This window comes from Mobula hypostoma, chromosome 4, assembly GCF_963921235.1.
Source record: "Mobula hypostoma chromosome 4, sMobHyp1.1, whole genome shotgun sequence".
In the NCBI taxonomy this organism is placed as follows: domain Eukaryota; kingdom Metazoa; phylum Chordata; class Chondrichthyes; order Myliobatiformes; family Myliobatidae; genus Mobula; species Mobula hypostoma.
Window position 1 is genome coordinate 120642823 of NC_086100.1, and position 26775 is coordinate 120669597.

At 41.8% G+C, this 26775-nt stretch overlaps 1 protein-coding gene across 1 annotated transcript in view; it reads right to left on the reverse strand.

Moving 5' to 3' along the window:
• LOC134344905 (uncharacterized) overlaps positions 1 to 26775 on the reverse strand; it is a 124550-nt gene that overhangs the window by 22575 nt on the left and 75200 nt on the right. Inside the window, exons 4-5 of the mRNA XM_063045036.1 lie at positions 15587 to 15680; positions 9881 to 10021 (exon numbers count right to left, since the gene is read on the reverse strand). Coding sequence (XP_062901106.1) covers positions 9881 to 10021; positions 15587 to 15680 — 235 coding nt within the window. The remainder of the gene's footprint in view (positions 1 to 9880; positions 10022 to 15586; positions 15681 to 26775) is intronic.

A 26775-nucleotide genomic window follows, 5' to 3' on the forward strand; every position in this document is an offset into this window, starting at 1 on the left:
TTCCCAGACCCAAAAAATAACCCACCAAATCACACTGACATATAGTAAAAGCAGGAATGACATGATAAATACACAGCCTATATAAAGTAGAAATAACGTAAGTACAGTGTAGTTTCATTGACCAGAATCGCCAAAAACGATTTGTAGAAAAAAATCGGCACGTACACGCATGCGCACGTAATATATACACGCATGCGCACACAGGTGCCCGCGCAAGGCTTCATGGTCATGATAGTCTTTCTCGGGGTAAACAGAAAGTTGGAAACCCTCCCCCCCCCACCCCCCACCACCCTCCCTGGTCGGCCTGGTCCGCAAGAATATTGTCAATGTTAAACTGGTCTGCAGTGCAAAAAAGTTTGGGGACCCCTGCCCTACATGATCTATGCATTGTCTGAGAGTGAAGCAACCATCAAAGCATAAAGGATGCTACCACTCTTTGCTTAAGCAAAGGCTTAGATACCAAACTTAAGGTGAACTCCAAAACACTCCACTGAGGGACTCCAGTTTATGGATTATATGCTACATCCAGCACATTGGTTCAACTGTACCCACACACCCTGCTGCATTCCAAACCCTATCCAATTGCAGTGTAAAAATTCTTTTTGTACAATTTATTTGCCATTAGTGACAACTGTTGATGGAATGACAGTGTTTTCTGGTAATGCCCCTCTCCTTCACCATTCCCTATCCCCTTTTCCCTCTCTCACCTTATCTCCTTGCCTGCCCATTGCCTCCCTCTATTGCTGCTCCCCCCTCTTCTCTCTTCCACGGCCTTCTGTCCTCTCCTGTTGGACCCCTGCCCCCCCATTCTTCAGCTCTATGTCCCTTTCACCAATCAAGTTCCCTGCTCTTAACTTCATACCTCCTCCTCCTGGTTTCACCTAGCAGCTTGTGCTTCTCTCTCTGTCCCCCACCTTTTAAATCTACTCCTCATCTTTTTTTCTCCAGTCCTGCCGAAGGGTCTTGGCTTGAAAAGTCAGCTATACGTTTTTCCATAGATGCTGCCTGGCTGGCTCAGTTCCTCCACCATTTTGTGTGTGTTGTTTCTTGACAACGTTGTGTTTTATGATCATTTACATCAATAAGGAGGCAGATAAGGATTTAAACTGCCTTGCAAATGAAGTTTTAAGTTAGAATTCAAATATTAATTAATTTGCACTTGATGAGAAAGAGTGAGGAAGAAATTATGTCCATTTTTTGGGTGCTCTCTTTGTGCTGGAGCAACGTACATTAACACCTTTCACAAGATCCAGAACAGCAGTACAAATTGAGTTGCGTAGAAGGAACGGTTCTAAGTTCCACACCAATACATATGGCTTGCCTCGTGTCCTTGATATGTTAAATATCTCTACATTGCTTCAGACAGTCAGGTTTAAATGTTATCAGAGTTGTTCCAGCAGGTCATGATGGTATCTACAACAGAGCACAGGCCCTTCAGCCCAGAATGTTGTGTCAAACTAATTGAACTGATAACTCCTAATTCATCTAATCTCTTTCCCCCACACATTGACCGTATCCCTCTCTTCTGTGCATATTCATCTGTGCATTAACATCTGCCGGACGATGCTGAGGATGTTCTATGAGTCTGTGGTGGCCAGTGCTATCCTGTTTGCTGTTGTGTGCTGGGGCAGCAGGCTGAGGGTAGCAGACACCAACAGAATCAACAAACTTATTCGTAAGGCCAGTGATGTTGTGGGGATGGAACTGGACTCTCTGATGGTGGTGTCTGAAAAGAGGATGCTGTCCAAGTTGCATGCCATCTTGGACAATGTCTCCCATCCACTACATAATGGACTGGTTGGGCACAGGAGTACATTCAGCCAGAGACTCATTCCACCGAGATGCAGCACAGAGCGTCATAGGAAGTCATTCCTGCCTGTGGCCACCAAACTTTACAACTCCTCCCTTGGAGGATCAGACATCCTGAGCCAATAGGTTGATCCTGGACTTATTTTCCTGGCGTAATTTACATATTACTATTTAACTATTTATGGTTTTATTACTATTTATTATATATGGTGCAACTGTAACAAAAACCAATTTCCCCCGGGATCAATAAAGTATGACTATGACTATGACTATAAGAGTCTCTTGAATGCTTCTGTGCAATCTACCTCTACCACCATCTCTGGCAGTGAATTCCAACCCCACCACTCTCTGTGGGTAAAAAAATACAACACACAATTTGTTTATGCCGTCCCCCTCTCATCCTAAATATTTGCCCTCTGGTACAAGACATTTACATCTAGAGAAAAAGATCCTGACTCTGTACTCTATCTATGCCCCATATAATTTTATAAATTTCTATCTAAGCTCACCTCAGCTCTAGGGAAAACATTGTCAGCTTGTCCAACCTCTTCTCATCCTCCAAACCAGCCGGCATCCTTGCAAACCTCTTCTGCACCCTCGCCAAAGCCTCCACATCTTTCTATCATGAGGTGAGCAGAATAGGACGCAACTCTCTAAATGATGCCTAGCTAGAGTTTTAAAAAGGAGTAACATACTTCCTGGCTCTTGACTCAGTGACTCATCTAATGAACACAAGTACACCATATGCCTTCTTTACCTCCCTATCAGCATGTATGTTAATTTCTGTGTCATCTTCAGTTTGAGTATTCCCATTAATCCTTGTATGAAGTAATGTGGCAAAGTACAACACCATTATTTAACAACAGGGAAATGCCTTTATGCAGAGGCAGCAGCCAACTTGCATATAGCACAGTCCCCTGAAAGGCAAATAAGATAAATCAGAGATTGGCTACAGCACAAATGGAAACCATTCACCTCATTAAGTTCACAGTATTTTAATGTAACAGCAGTCTAAATCATCCCATTCTCCCGCTCTCTTACCATGCTACTATTAGTTCTTTCTTGGACTCCGTTGTGTACTCATGCATATTTTGACCCTTACTGTTTCCCTGCATGTTACACATTGAATGTAATGTGAGAGGGCATTCTGGGTAAGTGACTTACATGTGAAATAAACGTCTGCGCGTTTAGTCCACACATCTCCGCCTCTCTTGTGTGTTATTCATAGCCACCCTGCTTCCCAGTACCACAAACATACCAAACACCATTCCAGCTCGCTTTGTATGCAGTCAAGGTATACTATCTCCTCATGTTTGCCAAAGATTACATCTGTGTATTGGAGCAGCTCTGTAGAATACATTAATTTTATGACATATATTAAAACTAGTTTTATTTTAATCATTGCAATGCATGATTATGTAAATTATAGTCAATATGACTATAATATTTATTGGATTGTAGTTTCAGGATGATTTGAGGGCCAGAGTTAAGATCAACAAAATCAGAACACTAATGTTCCAACCGTGTCTTAAATAAAAGGATGGAACTGATTCTAAATGCAGTCTGCTATACGCAATGTGTGCTCATTCTGAAAATCCAACTGATTTCAGAAAAATATCCTGAAGTGTAACTTCTTTGTTAATTTTATTTCCAAAATTTCTACAGAAAAGGTTAATAAGAAAACACTGAAGCATTTTAACTGTAGTTGAACAAAGGGACTAAAAGATTGGACAGTGACTAGACATTTGTTGTGAGACTGTACCTGGTGCCTGAATGTCATCAGTTTCTTCAGAGTGATGAAAGAGATAGAAGCACTTACTCACCTCTCATCTGAAGTTGTATAAAACCCTTCTTACACAGGTTATAATGTTCACTCAACAGAAGAAATCTCATTACTAAAGGAAAGTGTAACAGCTCAAGCAGAACCCAGAATTTTCCCAAACAGACCCAATCATTATGCTTTTGTTTTCTTTTAGACCTCAACAAAGTCCTATCACAGGCATGCAAGGAGCAGACAAGTGAAGTTTTTCTACTCAAGTCAATTGCCATTTCATAAAATCTGTCATTTACAGATGCTCCCAACCCTTCCACACAATTTTCTCATATCTTAATGCCGCACTCTATCAGCCTTGCAAGAGGATTCTGTCATCAATAATAACAGGGCTGGGCCTCTTGCTTTGATCTCTACTTGGCTGGCTTTTGAAAGAGTAACTTCACAAAACTCTGTAAGGCAATTGTTTTCTGGAGTTTAAGTTGCCATTTGTTCGCACTTGTAAAATCTGACTGTAAGTGTCAAGGCAGTGACAATTTCATTACTGAATCATGATTTTCCATTCCTATTAGGCCATTTAAAAAAATTGTTCTATTATTTATATTCTTCAAAGCCAATAGAACATCGCTGTGATTCACCGGCAGCATTTTAGTCTCTCTAGCCTTGAGCATTATATCATCATGCCTAACCTGACAGACTTGAATCCGGGTCTATGATTCACCCAACTTCTTGAAATACCAGCTAACAGCACCAGAGTCTCATACATAAATTCTCAGCATCACATCTTACCCAAAGTGAAGCATCTTTTCCATCTGGTATTTCTATGCTACAGATTGCTGAACATAAGCATAACAATGAATACCATTCCAATCCAAGCAGGGAATTTGGTTACCAAGTGCTAATGAATAACTGGGATTGGCGTCAAAATTAGGAGTACCATCCCACAAATGAATCATGTAAAAGTATGACAAAATATCATCAAAAATCACATCTTACAGATAATGTGCCAGAATTCTCCATCGTAATCTCCGAGTACGTCCTGTTCTACTGGCAGGGTAGATCCACTACAGGAGGTAGCGAGAAGTGGCAAAGATGAATCCCAGCTCAAGCTAAAAAGTTAAAGCCTATGTGAGTCATACCCTCCATCCTACCGTTGTGATTGCGACAGAAGGGGTGTTAAAAGCTGTTGAAGGGGTGACAGAAACAATATCAGGTGCCTGAGGAGACTGAGGTCCTTTGGAGTATACAGGCCTCTCCTTCACATGTTCTACCAGTCTGTTGCTGCCAGTACAATCTTCTATGTGGTGGTGTGCTGGGGCAATGGCATCAACACGAGTGATGCCAAACAGGCTCAATAAATTGATCAGAAAGGCAGGCTCTGTTATAGGAGTCAAACTGAACACACTGGAGGCTGTGGTAGAACAAAGGACCCTACGGAAAATCCTGGCAACTCTGGATAGTGTTTCTCACCCTCTGCATGCCACCTTGGCTGAACAGAGGAGCACTTTTAGTAAAAGACTAAGACAACTGCACTGCTCCAAAAAGCATTATATGAGGTCACTCTTGCCCTCGGCCATTAGTCATAGTCATAGTCATAGTCATACTTTATTGATCCTGGGGGAAATTGGTTTTTGTGACAGTTGCACCTTAAATAATAAATAGTAATAAAACCATAAAGAGTTAAATAGTAATATGTAAATTATGCCCGGAAATAAGTCCACAACCAGCCTAATGGCTCAGGGTGTCTGACCCTCCAGGGGAGGAGTTGTAAAGTTTGATGGCCACAGGGAGGAATGACTTCCAATGACGCTCCGTGTTGCATCTCAGTGGAATGAGTCTCTGGCTGAATGTACTCCTGTGCCCACCCAGTACACTATGTAGTGGATGGGAGACATTGTCCAAGATGGCATGCAACTTGGACAGCATCCTCTTTTCAGACACCACTGTCAGAGAGTCCAGTTCCATCCCCACAACGTCACTGGCCTATAGCTGGGGAAGTGATGACCCACCCCCCCCCACCCCATTAGACTGTTCAAGGTAACTTATTTTTAATTCTTTTTTACTTCTCTTCTAATATTTGTATATTTGTATATCTGTGTACTTTTGATGCTACTGTGACACTGTAATTTCTTTTGCGATCAATAATTTTGCAATCGATCTATCTAAGTATAACTTGCTAACCGGGTAAAGCAACAATACAGGGCAATGTGCATAATAAACAGATATGCAGTGGTTGTGTCTGCTAAACTACAAACAGAGTGCATAATAAACAGATAGGCAGTGGTTGTGGCTGCTTCAGCCTCCTTAAGAATATTATTTTGGAAGGCATTTAGAAAGCATAACAATAAAGTCCCAAATGGGGAAAAGAAGTGTCTGCAGAGAAGGACAAATATAAGTTATGGTTGTTTGTATATTCCACAGTTGATTGATTCAAATCTGCACATGGCACAATATTAACCTAGTTTTTATGACTGGAGCAGGAAAATTTTCATTTAAAGAATTGTGGAAGAATTGGATCAGCCCATGATTGAAAGACGGAGCAGACTCGATGGGCCAAATGGCCCACTTCTGTTCCTATATCTTATGGTCTTTCTATTCCTCAATTTCTCTTCATGATTATGGAATTGACTTTAGACTGTTAAGAGTCATCGGACTTGCAAACACAACCAACTGGTCTTTTCCAAGCAAATGACAGCGTTGACCAATTTTCAGTCTCTCATACCTGACTTTTCAATAGATGAGAAATTGCAAGGATTTTTTTCATGGTTGCAGATGCATTTCGAGTGCTGAATAGTTACACACCACCCCCAAAGTAACTCGTCGATGACATCGAGAAAACACACTTGCATCTGCAGCAAGAATAATTCTCTTACATAAAGGTTGAGAATTTGTGAAAGGCATTACTGGTATTAGTTTATGAAGATCACATTCATTTAGCTTGTAAGAATAAATTAGGTAGACAGGTGAAGTAAAGGGGATGAGGGAAGAGGAAGTGAGTCAATTTTATGCGAATTCTACGAAGAATGATTGGGTTAAAAGCATTCCTTCATGTTGAATTTTCAATTGAAACATGGATTTAGCCAGACTTTGTAATGTACTCAATGTAAAAGACCAGAAACAACCTACAAGGAAAACACATTGCTGCTTTCAACCAAGAAGGCATTGAGAAACTGAGTAGTCGTAATGTGTCTGTAAAAATGCTACTCCTTCCTTGTCAGAAACATTCTGAGACTAAATAAATTACCCAAAGTGTAGCCATTCTAGGTCCCATTGTTCAATATTGCTCATATTTGCTGTTAACCAGATTTCCCAGTGTTTGTAGGTTTCTTTCTCCAAAATCAATCTGATTCAGACCGGTGTCACTGTGCGGCTTCAACTGCCAGTCAGTGTATGCTTATGTAGGAAGATTTCTTTACAAATTACAAATCAAATGATGCTGCTTCCAACTTCTGTCAAACTCTTAAGTAAGATAAATCCATTCCTCCGCAGTCCAAGTACCAGGCTTCCAGGAGGAGCACATCATTCAGCCACAAAATGGATTGCTCCTTTAAACTTGTCCATGTTATTTTACAGCTGTATATAATTGATTACTATCAGTATTGCATCCTTCAGGTTAAGTCATCTTACATTCTAGTCTCAGCTTATCACATGTATATGTGTATGATCACAGACATATGTGCATGATCACAGACATATGTGTATGATCACAGATATATGTGCATGATCACAGACATATGTGTATGATCACAGATATATGTGTATGATCACAGATATATGTATATGACCAGAGATATACATGTATGACCACAGATATTCATGTATGATCACAGATATACATGCATGGCTGCACTTAAAGTGATTAGCTTTTTATTATATCCAATGCTTATTAAAGAAAACATTAATGTGCAAGTGGAAGATAATGCAACACCTCTTCCCAGAAATGCAGACACAAGCTGCAGGCACTTAAGTAGCTGGAAGGGTAGAGGGGCAAGTGTCTAAGCTTGTGATGTCACCAAGTCCCATCAAACTGAAGGCCAAAGGAGGTAATGAGGAAAGTCTGTTCCAGGGCCTTCAGTTACTGGAATAACCCAATGCTGGAAATTCGGTTTAAATATTGGCAGACACTGCTTTCATAGCTAAAATTATCAGAGTCAGGCAGGTCATAAAGGCATTGCACTTCACCAAAGAATACGCATAGTTATCATTTATGTATTTCATCATCCGCATTGCCATTGTGGGCTGAGTTTTATAATTAGTGATTAAACGCTAATGGAAACTATTTTAAGAAAAGATGTATTACAAGAAATATGTCCTCACTGCCATGAAAAGCAAGGTTAAAAAGCTTCAAGCAACACACCACAAAGTTGCTGGTGAACGCAGCAGGCCAGGCAGCATCTCTAGGAAGAGGTACAGTCGACGTTTCGGGCCAAGGCCCTTCGTCAGGACTAACTGAAAGAAGAGCTAGTAAGAGATTTGAAAGTGGGAGGGGGAGGGGAGATCCGAAATGATAGGAGAAGACAGGAGGGAGAGGGATGGAGCCAAGAGCTGGACAGGTGATTGGCAAAAGGGATGTGAGAGGATCATGGGACAGGAGGCCCAGGGAGAAGGAAAAGAGGGAGTGGGGGAAAAACCCAGAGGATGGGCAAGGCAAATAGTGAGAGGGACAGAGGGAGAAAAAGGAGAGAGAAGAAAAGAATGTGTGTATGTTCAATGTTCAAGTCAATGTTTAAGTCAATGTCCATGCCATCAGGTTGGAGGCTACCCAGACGGAATATAAGATGTTGTTCCTCCAACCTGAGTGTGGCTTCATCTTTACAGTAGAGGAGGCCGTGGATAGACATATCAGAATGGGAATGGGATGTGGAATTAAAATGTGTGGTAACTGGGAGATCCTGCTTTCTCTGGCGGACAGAGTGTAGGTGTTTAGCAAAGCGGTCTCCCAGTCTGCGTTGGGTCTCGCCAATATATAGAAGGCCACATCGGGAGCACCAGATGCAGTATATCACCCCAGCCGACTCAGGTGAAGTGTCGCCTCACCTGGAAGGACTGTCTGGGGCCCTGAATGGTGGTAAGGGAGGAAGTGTAAGGGCATGTATAGCACTTGTTCCGCTTACAGGGATAAGTGCCAGGAGGGAGATCAGTGGGGAGGGATGGGGGGGACGAATGGACAAGGGAGTCACTTAGGGAGCGATCCCTGTGGAAAGCAGAGGGGAGGAGGGAAAGATGTGCTTAGTGGTGGGGTCCCGTTGGAGGTGGCGGAAGTTACGGAGAATAATATGTTGGACCCAGAGGCTGGTGGGGTGGTAGGTGAGGACAAGGGAAACCCTATTCCTAGTGGGGTGGCAGGAGGATGGAGTGAGAGCAGATGAGCATGAAATGGAGGAGATGCGTTTGAGAGCGGAGTTGATGGTGGAGGAAGGGAAGCCCCTTTCTTTAAAAAAGGAGGATATCTCCCTCATCCTGGAATGAAAAGCCTCATCCTGAGAGCAGATGCAGCGGAGATGGAGGAATTGCGAGAAGGGGATGGCATTTTTGCAAGAGACAGGGTGAGAAGAGGAATAGTCCAGATAGCTGTGAGAGTCATTAGGCTTATAGTAGACATCAGTAGATAAGCTGTCTCCAGAGATAGAGACAGAAAGATCTGGAAAGGGGAGGGAGGTGTCGGAAATAGACTAGGTAAACTTGAGGGCAGGGTGAAAGTTGGAGGCAAAGTTAATGAAGTCAACGAGCTCAGCATGCGTGCAGGAAGCAGCGCCAATGTAGCAAAGGAAAAGTGGGGGACAGATACCAGAATAGGTTTGGAACATAGATTGTTCCACAAAGCCAACAAAAAGGCAGGCATAGCTAGGACCCATACGGGTGCCCATAGCTACACCTTTAGTTTGGAGGAAGTGGGAGGAGCCAAAGGAGAAATTATTAAGAGTAACGAAACTGGTGTCATTTACATTTTAAACGTCACCACATGGGGAAAGTCTTGTGGCAGGGCAGCTCTGTGGCAAGATGTTTCTTATTCACCGCAGAGTACTATCCAATCCCCTTATCACTTCAATGTATTTTGATCTAGATCCATGTTGATAAGCAACTTTTAAATAAACTAAAATTTCCATGGAGATTCTTCTGATTATCATTAACTTCAGGTGTACTAAATTAATGGAAAAAATGCAGGATGTTTCCAGGAGAGAGTAATTATTACTGTATGCAGAGCTAGTGACAGGTAATACTTCAAACAAAAAAGAATTACAAACAGCACAACAAAAATTCATCACATTCCCGCTGTGTCTCTTGTTTCATGATGCATACCTGGAGATTGGTTTATTTCAGGCTCATGGTTGCTTTGCTTCCCATTAATTTCCTCTGGAACATTGAGGGTTGGTGCTGAATCTTTCTTGTGGTTGGTCTTGTCTTCGTTCACCTTCTCCACTTCTTTGTTGTTTTCTTTGTCTATAATGATAGATTTGAAAAGAAACTGAGGTAAGGACCTGATGCTTTGGCTCTTGGGCTCTCTAGTTTGCTGTTTCTTGCCAAAGAAGGACTTGTGCAGCAGCAAAGAGCTGATTAGTCAGTGTACTGAAGGAGATTGCCTGGAAACTTGTGGGACCATTTACTGGTAAAAACACAGTGGGATTGAAAGCCAAGGATAGATTAAACAAATTAGACAATTGCAATTATTTCTTGGTCCTAGAGTCAGACACTACCCGGTGCGTGGACAATCTAAACACTGGCCCAGATAGACTGGAAAGCCCAAGGGTTGGGCTGATTCCACTTGCTCCCCCGCGATGCTCATTCCTCTATGCGGTGATGAGGCAGTGAACTGATCCAGCAGCTGTTGTCTCTGCGAGTCTCGCAGTGTTTCGCCCTGCTAACATGATGAACTGAGATCGAGGCTTGGGCCTACTTCTGGCCACTCCAGGGAGCAGATCTTATGATTCGACCTGATTCAGAACACTTTTGTTTGTTTGTATTGTTTGCATGGTGTGCATGTGTGCGTGCATGTCACCCCTTTCTCTGCAGAGTGCTTATGGCTTTTCTATCTTTTAACTGGGTCATTTGGGTTTCTTGCTTTGTGGTTCCCCGTAAGCAGACAAATATCAAGGTGTATAATTTATACGTTCTTTGATAATAAATGTACTTTGAATTGAAATTGAATGATTTTCCCTCCTTGCAGGAGGAGAGAGCAGAGAATACTAGGGAGAGGCAAAGAATCAGAGGTGGTCTTCCAGCCATCTCTCAACTAACAGTTGCAACGCTGGAGATAGACGCTGAACGCCAACAGAACTCTGCTGTAGTTGATGATCATTTGGAACCCACTGACAGAATCAAACACATGGCATACATAAATCATTCATATTTATCAGATGTCAGGAATATATAAAATATAACCACATGGATACTAGCTACTAACACCTTTATGTTTTGTTAACTTTATTTCACATCTTAGCCTTCAATGTGGTCTTCAAGTGCCCCACAAGAGGTGGGCCAGGACGATGAGTCACCTCCTCAGTGAAGTCATGTATCCTGAGAGAGTGTGTTCACCGATACATGGAAACCCTTTGCTGGTTCAGAAGTTAACGCTTCTGACAGACCACTTAGGTGCTTGGCATTAGACAAAATATCAGAGGAGCAGCTGATGAAGACGGAGTCATTTGTGGGAAGTCTATGTTAGACTACATGAAGCTCCAGCTTCACTTAATTGGTTACAGATGCTGTAGCTTCAAGACGGTCTAAAACAAGTTACAAGCAGAGAGGCAGGAAAAACAAAAATTAAGGTACTAGTAGGTATCTCCTCCAGGTCTCACTGAGAAAACAGAAAGCTTTATCACAAGCATAAAGCACATAGTATTGTAGATCTTTGTAATAATGTCCTTGTCCGTGGGAGAAAAAACAAAGGCCACCTGCATGGATCATTAAAAGAGTTTGCATGGCTTAAGTGCCAACTTAAATAGTGTAATACCTTGAAGATGACAGCAAGAGTTATTGTGATCGTATCGTCTGACTTGTTCTAAAGTCAGATTAAGATATAATATGCAAAATGTGTTCGCTCTGTGTGCACTCACACACACATTCACGTCTTGTTTTTACTTGATGTTTGCATAATTTGAACAATGCCATTTAATTATCAGTGATGAGGATAAAAGAAGATTATTCAGGGTGGTATTTTTTGCCTGTCCTGAGATTTTGGGGGATTATCTTCTCTGGAGCTGTGGAGCTGTATGATTTACAAAGACTGAGTTGGATTTTGCCGGTGCAGCTTTTGTGCTTGAATTGTACAAGATTACTGCAGATGGTACGTTGGACCCCTCACGAGTCTGATCAAATAGGGAAAAAAAGGAACATTTTTCACTAAAAAATGACATCAGTATCACCAACACGTCATGAAGTTTGTTGTTATGCAGCAATATACATTTCAATACATAATAATAAAAACTATGAATTACAGTAAATATATATATATATAGAATCTAATGCTTTCCCGGCATATATGATAAATAAACTCCTCTCGGGCTTCCAGCCGGGTATAGATACCGATTATAACCGACGTCTCGATGACAAACTCTGCCATCTTCATCAGAGATGATGTGCTTGGGCATGTCTAGTTCAGTGGTAGTTACACCCATGTAGTTTATGCCTCCTAATTGGTTAGTCCTCATCCAATCAGGAGGGACGGAGTGCGGGGGTATAAATACCGCCAGACTGGACATGCCTAGGTGTCAGACCTGATCAAGATGGTAGTTTGTCATTGAATTGTTGGAAGCCCAAAAAAGAGTTTATAGAAGTTAAATTAATATACGATTGTTAAGTTAAATAAGTAGTGCAAAAAAATCTGTGATGTAGTGTTCATGGGTTCAATATCCATTCAGAATCCTGATGGCAGAGGGGAAGAAGCTGTTCCTGAATCATTAGGTGTGTACCTTCAGGCTCCTGCACCTCCTCCCTGATAGTAACAATGAGGAGAGGGCATGTCCTGGGTGATGGGGGTCCTTAACGATGGGTACCACCTTTTTGAGGCAACACTCCTTGAAGATGTCCTGGATGCTAGTGCCCGTGATGGAGCTGACTGAGTTCATAACTTTCTACGGCTTCTTTTGATCCTGTGCAGTAGCCCCACCCTACCTGACGGTGATACAGTCAGCTAGAATGCTCTCCACGGTACATCTGTAGAAATTTGCAAGTGTCTTTGCTGACGTACCAAATCTCCCCAAACTTCCAATGAAGAGTAGATAAATCCTTATCTGACTTACATGTAGGCGCTAAGACAAATGATGACAGAAGAGTATCACCTTAGTGCAACAGTGCAAGCTTAACAGACAGCACAATCATCAGCGCCCAGCCTATGATTTTTGATTATTTGCTCGGAACAATTCGAGAAGAGAGCACCCTGTCATGTGGTACAGGTACAAATGACTTCAGTTTTAACATATTTCCTGGCCAACCTCACTGGCATCTGCTGATACTCTAATATTGATGTCAGATTCCACTCATGTTCTATCCTTCTGTCCTTGTTGATGAAGGGAAAGAATAATCAGAATGTTGATTAATCTGTGCAGACCCCCATGCTCTTGAGTACAGTGTTCTTTACAGTTCTGTCCAAATGGCTTCACATTCTGCTTGCTTGATTTTGCCGGGGCCTCATTCTGCTTTAATGCCAACTGTTTATGAGTGTCTCTTGTTCTGCAGTAAAGGTAGGCTAGCCTGCCCAGAAATCCAGTGTTCCCTACTTCAACACGAATTGATTCTTTCCTGTATCTTGAAAATGAAAGAGCTGGGCCCTATTTTGATAACTTTCTGGGTCATTGCTGTGATGGAATGGGGCCTAAATTGCTATTTTTCTCGTAATTTAACTTTTAATGCTTGCTTATATGTTTGTATAATCATCTGCTTGTCCATAAAAGTTCAGTGGATCATCAATCACTTGTAGTATATCTGGTTCTGTACTTCTGTAGATTCTTTGTCTGAGAGCCTGAGATGTCACGGCAATGAAAATCAAGACAGTCTTTATTGTCTCACAGGCTGTTCTTACGAGAGAAGATTCCCTTACCTGTTCATCTTGAACCAGCTTTCAGTCCAGGAGGCAGGTTAGTAGTTTGTATGAGTTAATTACAGTCAGAGATGGTTACCTGCTGCTCTGTTACTTGCTCAGAATACTTTCCTGTTATTTCTTTATTATGAACATCTAATAAAATGTCTGGAACAAGATTTGTGACTCATTCTTGACATCTGAAGAACCTTCTGGACAATATCGTTTTCAGGTCCAGCAGCTGGGAAGTGGTGCTTGACTGCTGTCTCCATTGCTTGTTTCTGTGGTGCATTTCTATGACTCCGATAACAAATGCTTGCTGGGAATTCACTGCTTTCTCACTGAGCAGTCTCCTCTTACTACATGATTGTACCAGCAGGCTCCTGATTAAAAGGAGATAACTCCACTCACTTGCCCCATCATTCAGATGTTTCCCACACCCAATGATCTCACTTGAAGGACTCTTTATCTCATTATCTCAAGTTCACATCCTTTAAACACTTATTGTACTTGAAGTCTGCAGCCGTTTTACCTTGGTGCTGATGCTGGCTGTTCAACTTGTACTGCGGCACAGAGGTGGACCACTGCTGTCACTAACATTGTGATCGAACTATGAATATTTAACCAAATTCTAATATCCACTGAAGACCTCTCAGCCATTGAGCACATCTAAATGAAATGCTGTTGTAGGAAAGCCGTACCCATTTTCAGAGATCCCCACCACCCAGGCTATGCTCTCTTCTTGCTGCTGCCATCAGGTAGAAGGTACAAGAGCCTCAGGACTCACACCACCAGGTTCAAGAACACTTACTACCCCCCAACCATCAGGCTCTTGAATAAAAGGGGATAACTACACTCACTTGCCCCATTTGATTGGACAGCGGCGCAGACGCAGTAGAAGCGATCCTGTGCAGGACCGGAGCGGAGCTTGAAAAAGCAGACAGATTTCAGCAGGAGTCTTTCCACAGTGACACAGACTCAGTAGAAACGTTCCCACACAGGTCCGGAGCAGACGTTGGAAGTGCCGCCAGCGTTCAGCGGGAGAGTTTGACTGGACAGTGGTGCAGACACAATAGAAACGGGTCCAGAGTGGAGCTTGAAAAAGACAGTCTCCCTAAAAGAGAGGTACCGTCTAGCGGAACAGTCATCGTGGGAGTGGTCTGAGTCAGAGAGGTAAGGATTCAGCAAGAACAGTCAGAGGCGACATAAGTAGGCAAGTTTAATTCTTAGTTCTTTTTCTTAGTTAACCCTTGAAAGAATAGGGGGCATGTCAGCAGGGCCAGTGTTCTGTTCTGGGTGTCAGATGTGGAATTTCCAGGAGACTTCCAGCCTCCCCAGTGGCCACATCTGTACCAAGTGCATTGAGATGCAGCTCTTTAGAGACCATGTTAGGGAAGACACTAGTAGTGTGCCAGAGGTCTGTGAGTGTCAGGGAGCAGGAGTGAGTACCACTGCTATCACAAATGAAAAAGTGACATGCAAACTGAAAGTCTTAAGGTGGATAAGTCACCTGGACCAGATGGACTACATCTCAGAGTCCTGAGAGAGGTTGCTGAAGAGATAGAAGGTGCATAAGCTCTGATCTTTCAAGAATCATTTGATTCTGGCGTGGTTCCGGAGGACAGGAAGATAGCAAATGTCACTTCACTCTTTAAGAAGTGAGGAAGACAAAAGAAAGGAAATTATAGCCCATTCTGATATGTCCATCCATGGCCTCCTCTGCTGTCAAGATGAAGCCACACGCAGGTTGGAGGAACAACACCTTATATTCCATCTGGGTAGCCTCCAACCTGATGGCATGAACATTGCCTTCTCTAACTTCCATTAATGCCCCTTCTCCCCTTCTTACCCATCCCTTATTTATTTATTATTTTTTATTTTTTCCCCTTTCTTTATCTCATACTGCAGAAACTATCTGATGTAATTTCTCATACTCTGGAAATAAATCTCTGAAAAGAGACGGCAAATTCATGTTATTACAGAGAATATACCTGCTGTTAGTTCAAAGCCTCCTGGTAGAATTGGGCAACTCAAGGGGATGTTAGCATCTTCAGCAGTTTTTTGGGAGAGATCAAAGGAATACCTCTGAAAAATAGAAAAAAAAATCATACAGTCATACCCATGGTGTTATTGTTATCCAGTACACCACCTACCAAAATAAGACAAGGTCACTGAAGTTTCAGAAAAGTTAGGATGTCCAGATAAATGCTCACATTGGTGGTAATGTCTAACTGGTTTTGTTTTAATAACTACCAGAATACCCCTGTATTACAAATGTAATTTGTTACAGAGTGCTTAACCCTATTTATTATGAACTAAGTGGTGTTAAGCCATATCCATATATCATTCGCAGTTTAGAACCACCTTGGAAGTTCAGGTATTTCAGATTTGTAATTAGACAATGTGTTATGTTTAAGAATGGAGTGTTTATGTTGGTAATATGAAAATTCACTAAACTGGTGCTTAGAGAATCATAAATGATATCGCATTTCCCCTTCTATCCAAACCGGTGCTGCTAAAGAGCTATCCAATAATACACTTTCACAGGAAATCTCTTTTTCCAAGTACGTATCTGACTCTCTTCTGAGACTTAATATTGCATGAGCCGTCAAACCAATTTTAAGCAATATGTTCCACAACATCTTTATGTGAGGAATATTTTTTTTAACCTGACATCTCTGGTTAACAACCATTGACCCCTGCAAACAGTTCTTACTTTTTCTAGGAAAATCCTTCATCATTTTGAGCACCTCTGTCAAACCTTCCCTTAATCTTCTCTGCTCCAAGGAAAACATTACTAATTTCTCTAGTTGCCCCAACTAACCTTTAATTTTTTAATTCCCTGCACCAACTTTGTAAATCTCCTCGAAATGAATTCACTGATTTTGGTACATTAATGCTACATAGGATTTTACATTTAAGTCATCTCTCTAAGATCTTGACAGTTTTCTTAAGGCGTAATGAAAAAAAAATCTGTTGGCAGTGTGACACTTGGAAGTCCAATATTCTATTATTGCAAAGAATAGTTCCTTTACATTTTGTACCGTTAGCATTAGCACAACCAAGGTAACATAGCCTTCTCAAATTTCCCTCTCACTATTAAAGACATGCATTTCTGATTCTATCTTCCACTCTCTATCCTTCTGGTTTTGATACTCCTATCAAAATCAACCAATATCTGTTTCTTAAATTTCAGTTGCCATAAACTTGTCACATATGATAATATGCTTATGTCTGCATGAAGCCTATTGTTATTCATTCCACCATTTGCCACGATCTGTGTTTTATTTTAGCTGAAAGCTCTGATAATGTATACAATTCAAGAGCAGGGTATTCAACATGGACCTCAGCGGAAGAATACTATAATCTTCGCTCCGATCGGAAAAGCATACTTCCACCATTACTGTCTGTACACCATCCGTCAGAGAACTTTTGTGTATACAATCACTGGCATGTTAACCCATAAATTTACCATTATTTATAGACAGGGCTTTGTCAAACACTTTCTAAATATTCATAACAGCATCACCAATTTGTTATACTCTCATGAATCATCTCTTTAACTTGCTAAAAAACTCAACTCATTGGTCAAATGCAAATTAGTTTAGCAAAGCCATGCTTCTAAAATCCTCTTTACCTTGTTTTCTCCTTTTTTCCCCCCTTTATCCACTTTAAATGGAACATGAGAAACATGGGTGCAAGTACTTAAAGGCATTGGACACTTTTAAAGCACATTCACCTCTTTTTCTTTGATGAATATACTTAAATATATGCATTTAGCATCTGAGCCATGCCTCCAAAAAGAAATCTTTTTATTGGTTCCTACATGGCCACATCCCTGAATGGATTATATTTGTATTTGTTAGTGGTGACTTTGGGTGACAATATACATATTGGTATGTTATGTGTGTGACCATGTGCATACAATAAATGTCAAATTTGGCTCACAGGTTGCATTCTAATCTCAAGTACAATATCTTTATGATGTTGTCTTTCAGATAGAGAACTAGACTAATACTCAGTCCAAAGGGCCAGGAGTGTGAATGTTCTTCAAGGAATTCTAATGACAATCAGCCAATACGTTTAAAGGAGAATCACCCAAAATTTTAGTGATAGCAAATGGATGCATTAGATAGGCACACCAATGGGTCAAAAATTTAATCTCTAGTACTGTTCTCTGAGGAGTTTGAGAAAGCAGCAGCCATGCATTACCAATACAATTCTACAAAACCGTGTCTTACATTGAAGACAGCAGTTCTGAAGAGTGTTGATGTAACAGTCAGGAATGATAATACATTGAGGTGGTAGGGTGAGGATTGACATTACGGAGTGTGCACAGGAAAGGGGAAAGATTCTGTTGTAGGGAGCTGGATCTCTGGGAAATGCAACTCCCCATGACATAATGGCAGCTTCATGCCAACACAAGAAAATCTGCAGATGCTGGAAATCCAGACCAACACATCAAAATGCTGGAGGAACTTCAGCAGGCCGGGCAGCATTTATGGAAAAGAGTAAACAGTTAACGTTTCAGGCCGAGATCCTTCATCAGGACTCAAAGTCAAAGACTTTCCCCCAATGTCCATAGTCTACAGTTTTACCAGGACATGGCAAATGCTATCTAAATTGGTCAGCAGGTTACTGTTGGATATGTGCTTCTTGATAGAACTGTCAGAGACACTTCCATTACCTGATGATGACTGAGAGTGGACTGACCACGCAATGATTAGTTGGACTGGATTTGCTCTGCATTTTGTGAACAATCATTTCTGAACAATTTCCCACCTTGATGGGAAGTTGCTAGGCTTGAGATTGTATTGGAATGGTTTGGATAGGGAAGCAGACCTTCAGAACGATAGTGGGATGTTGTTTGGTTCCATATTCACACTGAGAATAGTTTTCATATTTTCATGCATTGAGAATGATTTAAGGATTGATGTTGTGTTGTGGGTAAGTTGGGTTTACATTGAAGAAGCCATGGAATTGGGAACTGGCATTTAGTGATATGCCCAAACTGCAGCTAACTACTGTGACCACAGTGTGTCGCCTGAGAGCTGAAATAAATGAGAAGAAACTCAAGCAGACATTGAACTGTTTCAAAGTTTCTCTCCCGACTTCACCAACAGAGAAATTTCATAAACTATTTCCTTGGTCAACAAGTCTGATTTGCACTTTGTCTGATTTTCCCTGGACCCCGAATTCATTAAAATGATGCTACACAGGGATCCTGTTCTAGAGAAACACACACAACATGCTGTAGCAACTCAGCAAGTCAGGCCATATCTGTGGAGGGGAATAAACAGCTGGCATTTCAGGCCCTGAGTATTGGTGAGCAGGTTACTGGGGATAAGTGCCCTCTCGAGACGCTGTTCTGGATGTGGGTGACTCTGCTGTGTTTTATCACCCTGACGACAAATGCTGGATGATAATGCAGCAAGTGAACAGTTCATTTCATTTCACAACATGTTTGATGAGGCCAAAGCACAGTTTATCATGATACAAGGCAGTCTATTCATACCTCTCTGTAGTCTAAACCTTAAGAGCATTCACACAATAGATTATGAAAAAGCTCAAAGATTCACTCTTCACATTCCAGTTTAGATAATTTTGTCTTTTTAACAATACCCGTAATAATTTTTGTCTGGATTTTAATGACGTGCCTTCAATGATCTTATTGATCTCTGAAGCATGGGTTTCTCTTTGACCTATAGCTGTGATAGCATCAAGAAATGTGAGTGGCCAATTATATTCAAGTATTTTCCCAGGCCACAGAGATGGCTATCTTAAAGCTAGAAGATGAAATCTGTGCTCTGCACTTTGGGAGGTATATCTTTCTGAGGGGCAGAAAAGACTTATTCAAATAATTCCAAGGTAAGGGGACTTATGACATGGATAGATATGAGAAACAGTTTCTTTTTTTTTATCTTAGTGTAAAGCAAGTTGAGCCGAAATTTGATAAGTGTGTTCAGAAACAATAATGTTCTAGACTTCTCTAGGAAAGAAACATTTTGCATTGAGAGAATCAGCATTAAAATTCAAAGCGAGTGTCTGCGATCTGGAATGCTTTTTGTTCATCTAAGGGTTGACGATAATTTGCTCCCACTCTAGTTCTGCAGGTGCTGAGATAGCTGATGAAGTCAGTGTGGGATCTTTAGATGATGACATGTGTTCCTTAATGATACAGGAAAGTTTGGGAGATGGAATAGTTATCCAGAATTTTCACAGAGCAGAGCTTCTGCGTGCCACAGACAAATGCATTTGAAATTCCCAAAACCTTCCCAAGAGATGTATCTCCACTTTTAGCGGTCATGGACCAGAAGTTCCCAGGAGTCCCGTCAGATGTTGTATATTTTCAGGGACTCTTACGAGAACATCTTTGAAGCATTTTCTCTCCCCTCCTGGAAATCTCAGCCAACAGTATTCAAGGTAGAATTTCTGCTTCGACAATCTGGCCCAGATTCAGCACTGGTTGAGAATGCTCACAGCCTCTATTCTATAGCCATAGCCTTGAAAAAGGACACTGCCACTGATGGCTTTATCCTACCCTTAGATTTAGATGGCTTTGGAGAAATACCACCAACATTGTCTCAGCAATGAGTTGAGGTGCCTACTGTAGTATGTGGCTATCTTTAAAGCATGCAAGAAGACAGGGTCACCTTTTCTTGGTAGCTGATAAGCCAGGTATCAGGTTTACAGGCTTGGTCTCTAAATCTCCTACAACAGTCGGTTGCAGGCTGCACTGGCCATGTCAGGAAACGGTCAGTGTTGTCCTTGATACTGTCTGAAACTACATGCCTATAAAACTGTTGTCAACAGGTTTCATTGTTCCTGTACCTCACCTCATTTATGCAAATGACTTAACTGATGAATGTCTTTACCATGAGGTGGCTGCCGAGATATGGAAAATGGTCCAGGTTTTTTAGCAAACAATGGCGCAGCGTTTCAATGCTGCACAATGACAGAGGGCATCTGTTTTCAAAATATTTAGTGTGAAACCCAACCTTTCATAACATTGATGGCATGTAGTTCAGCCTCTGATATTCACACACAGTAACTAAATTTTATCTGAGTTCTCTAAACTGCTGACTGAGATTTGAATGATCTTGGGTCAGGAGTGAAGATGAAGAAGATTCCTTCCATGCTGTGGATTAACTCCAATCAGTGGCAAACTCATTGGTGGTTCAGTACAACACCGAAGGAAGGGAGATTATTGGTGTCATGACCTAGCATGATTTGACCTGGGAACGGCTTTGCAGTTCACATAGCTAGAATGCTATTATTTGGCAGATGTAATTTGGTTAGCAACTTCAGGGACTACTCAAATTTACATGGATTCTTCATGTTTTTTAAATTTGTTGTTGAAAGAGATAACAGTCTTTGAGGTCAATACAGGTGACAGAGTGTTTTGTGTTGCTCCTATGTGAGGTGACATGAGTGCACCGCCTGAAAGATTAGCAGATGCAGATTCCACCGTGGGGGAAGTATGTGAAGGAAAGTAAAACTGAGGAAAGTAAAGAAAGAGCTGGGGACCTAGATTGACTAGATTGCTGTTACAAAAGGACAGTGGAACCTCTATGGACTGAAAGAGTCTCATTCTGTTCCATCTTTACACCTGAACTACAAGGGGGCCAATATCCTTTCAGGGAGGTTTGTTAGTGCTATTGGGGAGGGTTTAAACTAGATTTGCAGGGGGATGGGAACCAGAGTGCCGGAGCAGATAGTGGAGCGGAGGTGAAAATAAATGATGTTAAAAGTTCATGCAAAGTCACAAATAGAAGGGTTGAGTGGTGGTAATAAAGTTCTGAGGTGTGTCTTTTTCAATGCAAGGAGTATGGTGGGGAAGGCTGACGAGCTGAGGGCGTGGATTGACACGTGGAATTATGACATTATAGCCATTAGTGAAACTTGGCTGCAAGAGGGGCAGGACTGGCAGCTTCATGTTCCAGGGTTCTGATGTTTCAGACGTGATAGAGGCAGAGGGATGAAGGGTGGGGGGGGGGTGGCTGGCATTGCTAGTCAGGGAAAATGTTACAGCAGTGCTCAGGCAGGACAGATTGGAGGGCTTGTCTACTGAGGCCATATGGGTGGAACTGAGAAACAGGAAAGATATGACCTCATTAATGGGGTTGTATCATAGACCACCCAATAGTCAGCAAAAATTGGAGGAGCAAATCTGCAGAGAGGTAGCAGACAACTGCAGGAAACATAAAGTAGTGATAGTTGAGGATTTTAATTTTCCACATATTGATTGGGATTCCCATACTGTTAAGGGTCTAGATGGTTTAGAGTTTGTAAAATGTGTTCAGGAAAGTTTTCTAAATCAATATATAGAGTACCAACTAGAGAGGATGCAATATTAGATCTCCTATTAGGAAACGAGTTAGGACAGGTGATAAGGACAAATATGTGTAGGGGAGCACTTTGGTTCCAGTGATCATAACACCATTAGTTTCAACTTGACCATGGATAAAGATAGATCTGGTCCTAGGGTTGAGGTTCTGAACTGGAAGAAGGCCAAATTTGAAGAAATGAGAAAGGATCTAAAAAGCACGGATTGAGACAGGTTGTTCTCTGGCAAGGATGTGATTGGTAAGTGGGAGGCCTCCAAAGGAGAAATTTTGAGAGTGCAGAGTTTGTATGTTCCTGTCAGGATTAAAGGCAAAGTGAATAGAAATAAGGAACCTTGGTTCTCAAGGGATATTGGAACTCTGATAAAGAAGAAGAGAGAGATGTATGACATGTATAGGAAACAGGGAGCAAATAAAGTGCTTGAGGAGTATAAAAAGTGCAAAAAAAACTTAAGAAAGAAATCAGGAGGGCTAAAAGAAGAGATGAGGTTGCCTTGGCAGTCAAGGTGAAGGATAAGTCAAAGAGCTTCTACAGGTATATTAAGAGCAAAAGGACAGTAAGGGATAAAATTGATCCTCTTGAAGATCAGAGTGGTCGGCTATGTGTGGAACCAAAAGAAATGGGGGAGATCTTAACTGGGTTTTTTTAACGTCTGTACTTACTAAGGAAACTGGCATGAAGTCAATGGAAATAAGGCAAACAAGTAGTGAGGTCATGGAACCTATACAGATTGAGGAGGAGGAGGTGCTTGCTATCTTGAGGTAAATCAGAGTAGATAAATCCCCAGGACCTGACAGGGTATTCCCATGGACCTTGAAGGAGACTAGTGTTGAAATTGCAGGGGCTCTGGCAGATATATTTAAAACGTCGGTATCTAGGGGTGTGGTGCCAGAGGATTGGAGGATAGCTCATGTTGTTCCATTATTTTAAAAAAGCTCTAAAATTAATCCAGGAAATTATAGGTCGGTAAATTTGACGTTGGTAGTAGGTAAATTACTGAAAGGAGTACTGTGAGATAGGATCTACAAGTATTTGGATAGACAGGGACTTATTAGGGAAAGTCAACTTGGCTTTGTGCGTGGTAGGTCATGTTGAACAAATCTATTGGAGTTTTTCGAGGAGGTTACCAAGAAAGTGGATGAAGGGAAGGCAGTGGATATTGTCTACATGGACTCCAGTGAGGCCTTTCACAAGGTCCCGCATGGAAGGTTAGTTAGGAAGATTCGGTCGCTAGGTATACATAGAGAGGTAGTAAATTGGATTAGACATTGGCTGAATGGGAGAAGCCAGAGAGTGGTAGTGGAGGATTGCTTCTCTGAGTGGAGGCCTGTGACTAGTGGTGTGCCACAGGGATCATTGCTGGGTCCATTGTTATTCGTCATCCATATCAATGATCTGGATGATAATGTGGTAAATTGGGTCGGAAAATTTGCTGATGATACAAAGATTGGAGATGTAGTGGACAGTGAGGAAGGTTTTGAAAGCTTGCAGAGGGATTTGGACCAGCTGGAAAAATGGGCTGAAAAATGGCAGGTGGAGTTTAATACAGACAAGTGTAAGGTATTGCACTTTGGAAGGACAAACCAAGGTAGAACATACAGGGTTAATGGTAAGGCACTGAGGAGTGCAGTTGAACAGAGGGATCTGGGAATACAGATACAAAATTCCCTGAAAGTGGCGTCACAGATAGATAGTGTCGTAAAGAGAGCTTTTGGTACATTGGCCTTTATTAATCAAAGTATTGAGTATAAGAGCTGGAATGTTATGGTGAGGTTGTATAAGGCATTGGTGAGGCCGAATTTGGAGTATTGTGTACAGTTTTGGTCACCAAATTACAGGAAGGATATTAATAAGGTTGAACAAGTGCAGAGAAGGTTTACAAGGATGTTGCCGGGACTTGAAAAACTGAGTTACAGAGAAAGGTTGAATAGGTTAGGACGTTATTCCCTGGAGCGTAGAAGAATGAGGGGAGATTTGATAGAGGTATATAAAATTATGATGGGTATAGATAGAGTGAATACAAGCAGGCTTTTTCCACTGAGGCAAGGGGAGAAAAAAAACCAGAGGACATGGGTTAAGGGTGAGGGGGGAAAAGTTTAAAGGTAACATTGGTGGAGGGCTTCTTCACACAGAGAGTAGTGGGAGTGTGGAATGAGCTGCCAGTTGAGGTGGTAAGTGTGGGCTCACTTTTAACGTTTAAGAAAAACTTGGACAGGTACATGGATGAAAGATGAATGGAAGGATATGGTCCAGGTGCAGGTCAGTGGGTCTAGGCAGAAAAATGGTTTGGCACAGCCAAGAAGGGCCAAAAGGCCTGTTTCTGTGATGTAATGTTCTAGGGTATGGTTCTATCTTTCTTTAAATAATTTAAAAATTCCCGATGTTGCGATAGCACCACTGATTTCTGAAGCCATAGTGGGCTGCAGACACCATCCTACTCTGTGAAGGGCATGGAGGGACAAGAAACCCCTGACAGTGGCTTCTGGATTGCTGCACATGACAGCATGAGTCTGCCTTCCAGATGTTGCTGGCTGCTTCGAGGTGTAATGACAACAACCAGTGGCAGATTTCTTTGGCAAAATTCAGGCCATTGTTTTTCACCAGCATGATTGTTTTTATTTGAAAAATGTCTACCTTTTTTGTGAGGAGACCTGTTCTTTATCAAGGTGGTAGCACTGAGTAATGCAAATGCAGAAAACGGATAACTAACTGTGTGAAATTTCCATCACATCCTGCTCTTCTTTGAGCTACAGCTCATCATTTTGAGTTTTGAAGTTAACGTACTGTAATGACAATACTAAATCTATTCTCACATCCACTGCTGAGAATGGATTAGCCACAGGATGGTTTTAATTTCCTGGTTTGTGTTGATATGGTTAATCTCTCATGAGCAGAGGTATCAATACGGACCAAAATGGATTTTCAAAAGGCTTTTGACAAGGTCCCACACAGGAGATTAGTGTGCAAACTTAAAGCACACGGTATTGGGGGTAAGGTATTGGTGTGGGTGGAGAATTGGTTAGCAGACAGGAAGCAAAGAGTGGGAATAAACGGGACCTTTTCAGAATGGCAGGCAGTGACTAGTGGGGTACCGCAAGGCTCAGTGCTGGGACCCCAGTTGTTTACAATATATATTAATGACTTGGATGAGGGAATTAAATGCAGCATCTCCAAGTTTGCGGATGACACGAAGCTGGGTGGCAGTGTTAGCTGTGAGGAGGATGCTAAGAGGATGCAGGGTGACTTGGATAGGTTGGGTGAGTGGGCAAACTCATGGCAGATGCAATTTAATGTGGATAAATGTGAAGTTATCCACTTTGGTGGCAAAAATAGGAAAACAGATTATTATCTGAATGGTGGCCGATTAGGAAAAGGGGAGGTGCAACGAGACCTGGGTGTCATTATACACCAGTCATTGAAAGTGGGCATGCAGGTACAGCAGGCGGTGAAAAAGGCGAACGGTATGCTGGCATTTATAGCGAGAGGATTCGAGTACAGGAGCAGGGAGGTACTACTGCAGTTGTACAAGGCCTTGGTGAGACCACACCTGGAGTATTGTGTGCAGTTTTGGTCCCCTAATCTGAGGAAAGACATCTTTGCCATAGAGGGAGTACAAAGAAGGTTCACCAGATTGATTCCTGGGATGGCAGGTCTTTCATATGAAGAAAGACTGGATGAACTGGGCTTGTACTCGTTGGAATTTAGAAGATTGAGGGGGGATCTGATTGAAACGTATAAGATCCTAAAGGGATTGGACAGGCTAGATGCGGGAAGATTGTTCCCGATGTTGGGGAGGTCTAGAACGAGGGGTCACAGTTTGAGGATAGAGGGGAAGCCTTTTAGGACCGAGGTTAGGAAAAACTTCTTCACACAGAGAGTGGTGAATCTGTGGAATTCTCTGCCACAGCAAACTGTTGAGGCCAGTTCATTAGCTATGTTTAAAAGGAAGTTAGATATGGCCCTTGTGGCTACAGGGGTCAGGGGGTATGGAGGGAAGGCTGGGTTCTGAGTTGGATGATCAGCCATGATCATAATAAATGGCGGTGCAGGCTCGAAGGGCCGAATGGCCTACTCCTGCACCTATTTTCTATGTTTCTAATACCTGGATGGTTGGAATGGGGTTTTTATCGCTGCTTCCAATCTTCCCCATTGACCTTTACTACCTTTGCTGAAAGTATAAGTGGGTGAGGACTCAACTGACCTCAGCTCATCTTACTAGTAGCTAACCAGTCAACAAACATTCACTGTAAAGACATGGGCATGAAACAATGCACAGGAACAAGGTGTTATATATTTACCTGGTTATCCTCCCACTATTCTCAGCTGACTCAAACAAATAACAAATGCAGTACAGTCGATATGACATGCTAACAAAGCTTACAAGCATCTTACTGAACGAGGTGTTTGAACACAAAGCCAATTTTCTGGCTCAGAGCTAGTAAGCAGAGTATGGTGCTGAAGGGTGTCTCTCATTATGGACGAGAGGTGTGTCACAGGCTGTGTCGAAACCCTAGTTATTCATTATTTATATAAAGGATTTGGATACAAATGCACAATGTTTGATCAGTAAATTGGTGGATAACACAAAATTAGGAGACGTTGGTGATGGTGAAGAAGGTTATTGTAGATTACAGGGGAAATCTCGATCAGTTAAGAAAGTGGGCTGAGAAATGGCAGATGACTTCAGTACAAGTAAATGTGACGTGTTGCATTTTGGAAAGTCAAACCAGCATAGCACTTATGCTAGCAACGAGAGAGTGTAATGCAACAGGTAGACATAGGAGTACAAGTGTATAGTTCAATGAAAGTGGCGTCGTAGGGTGGTAAAAAAGTA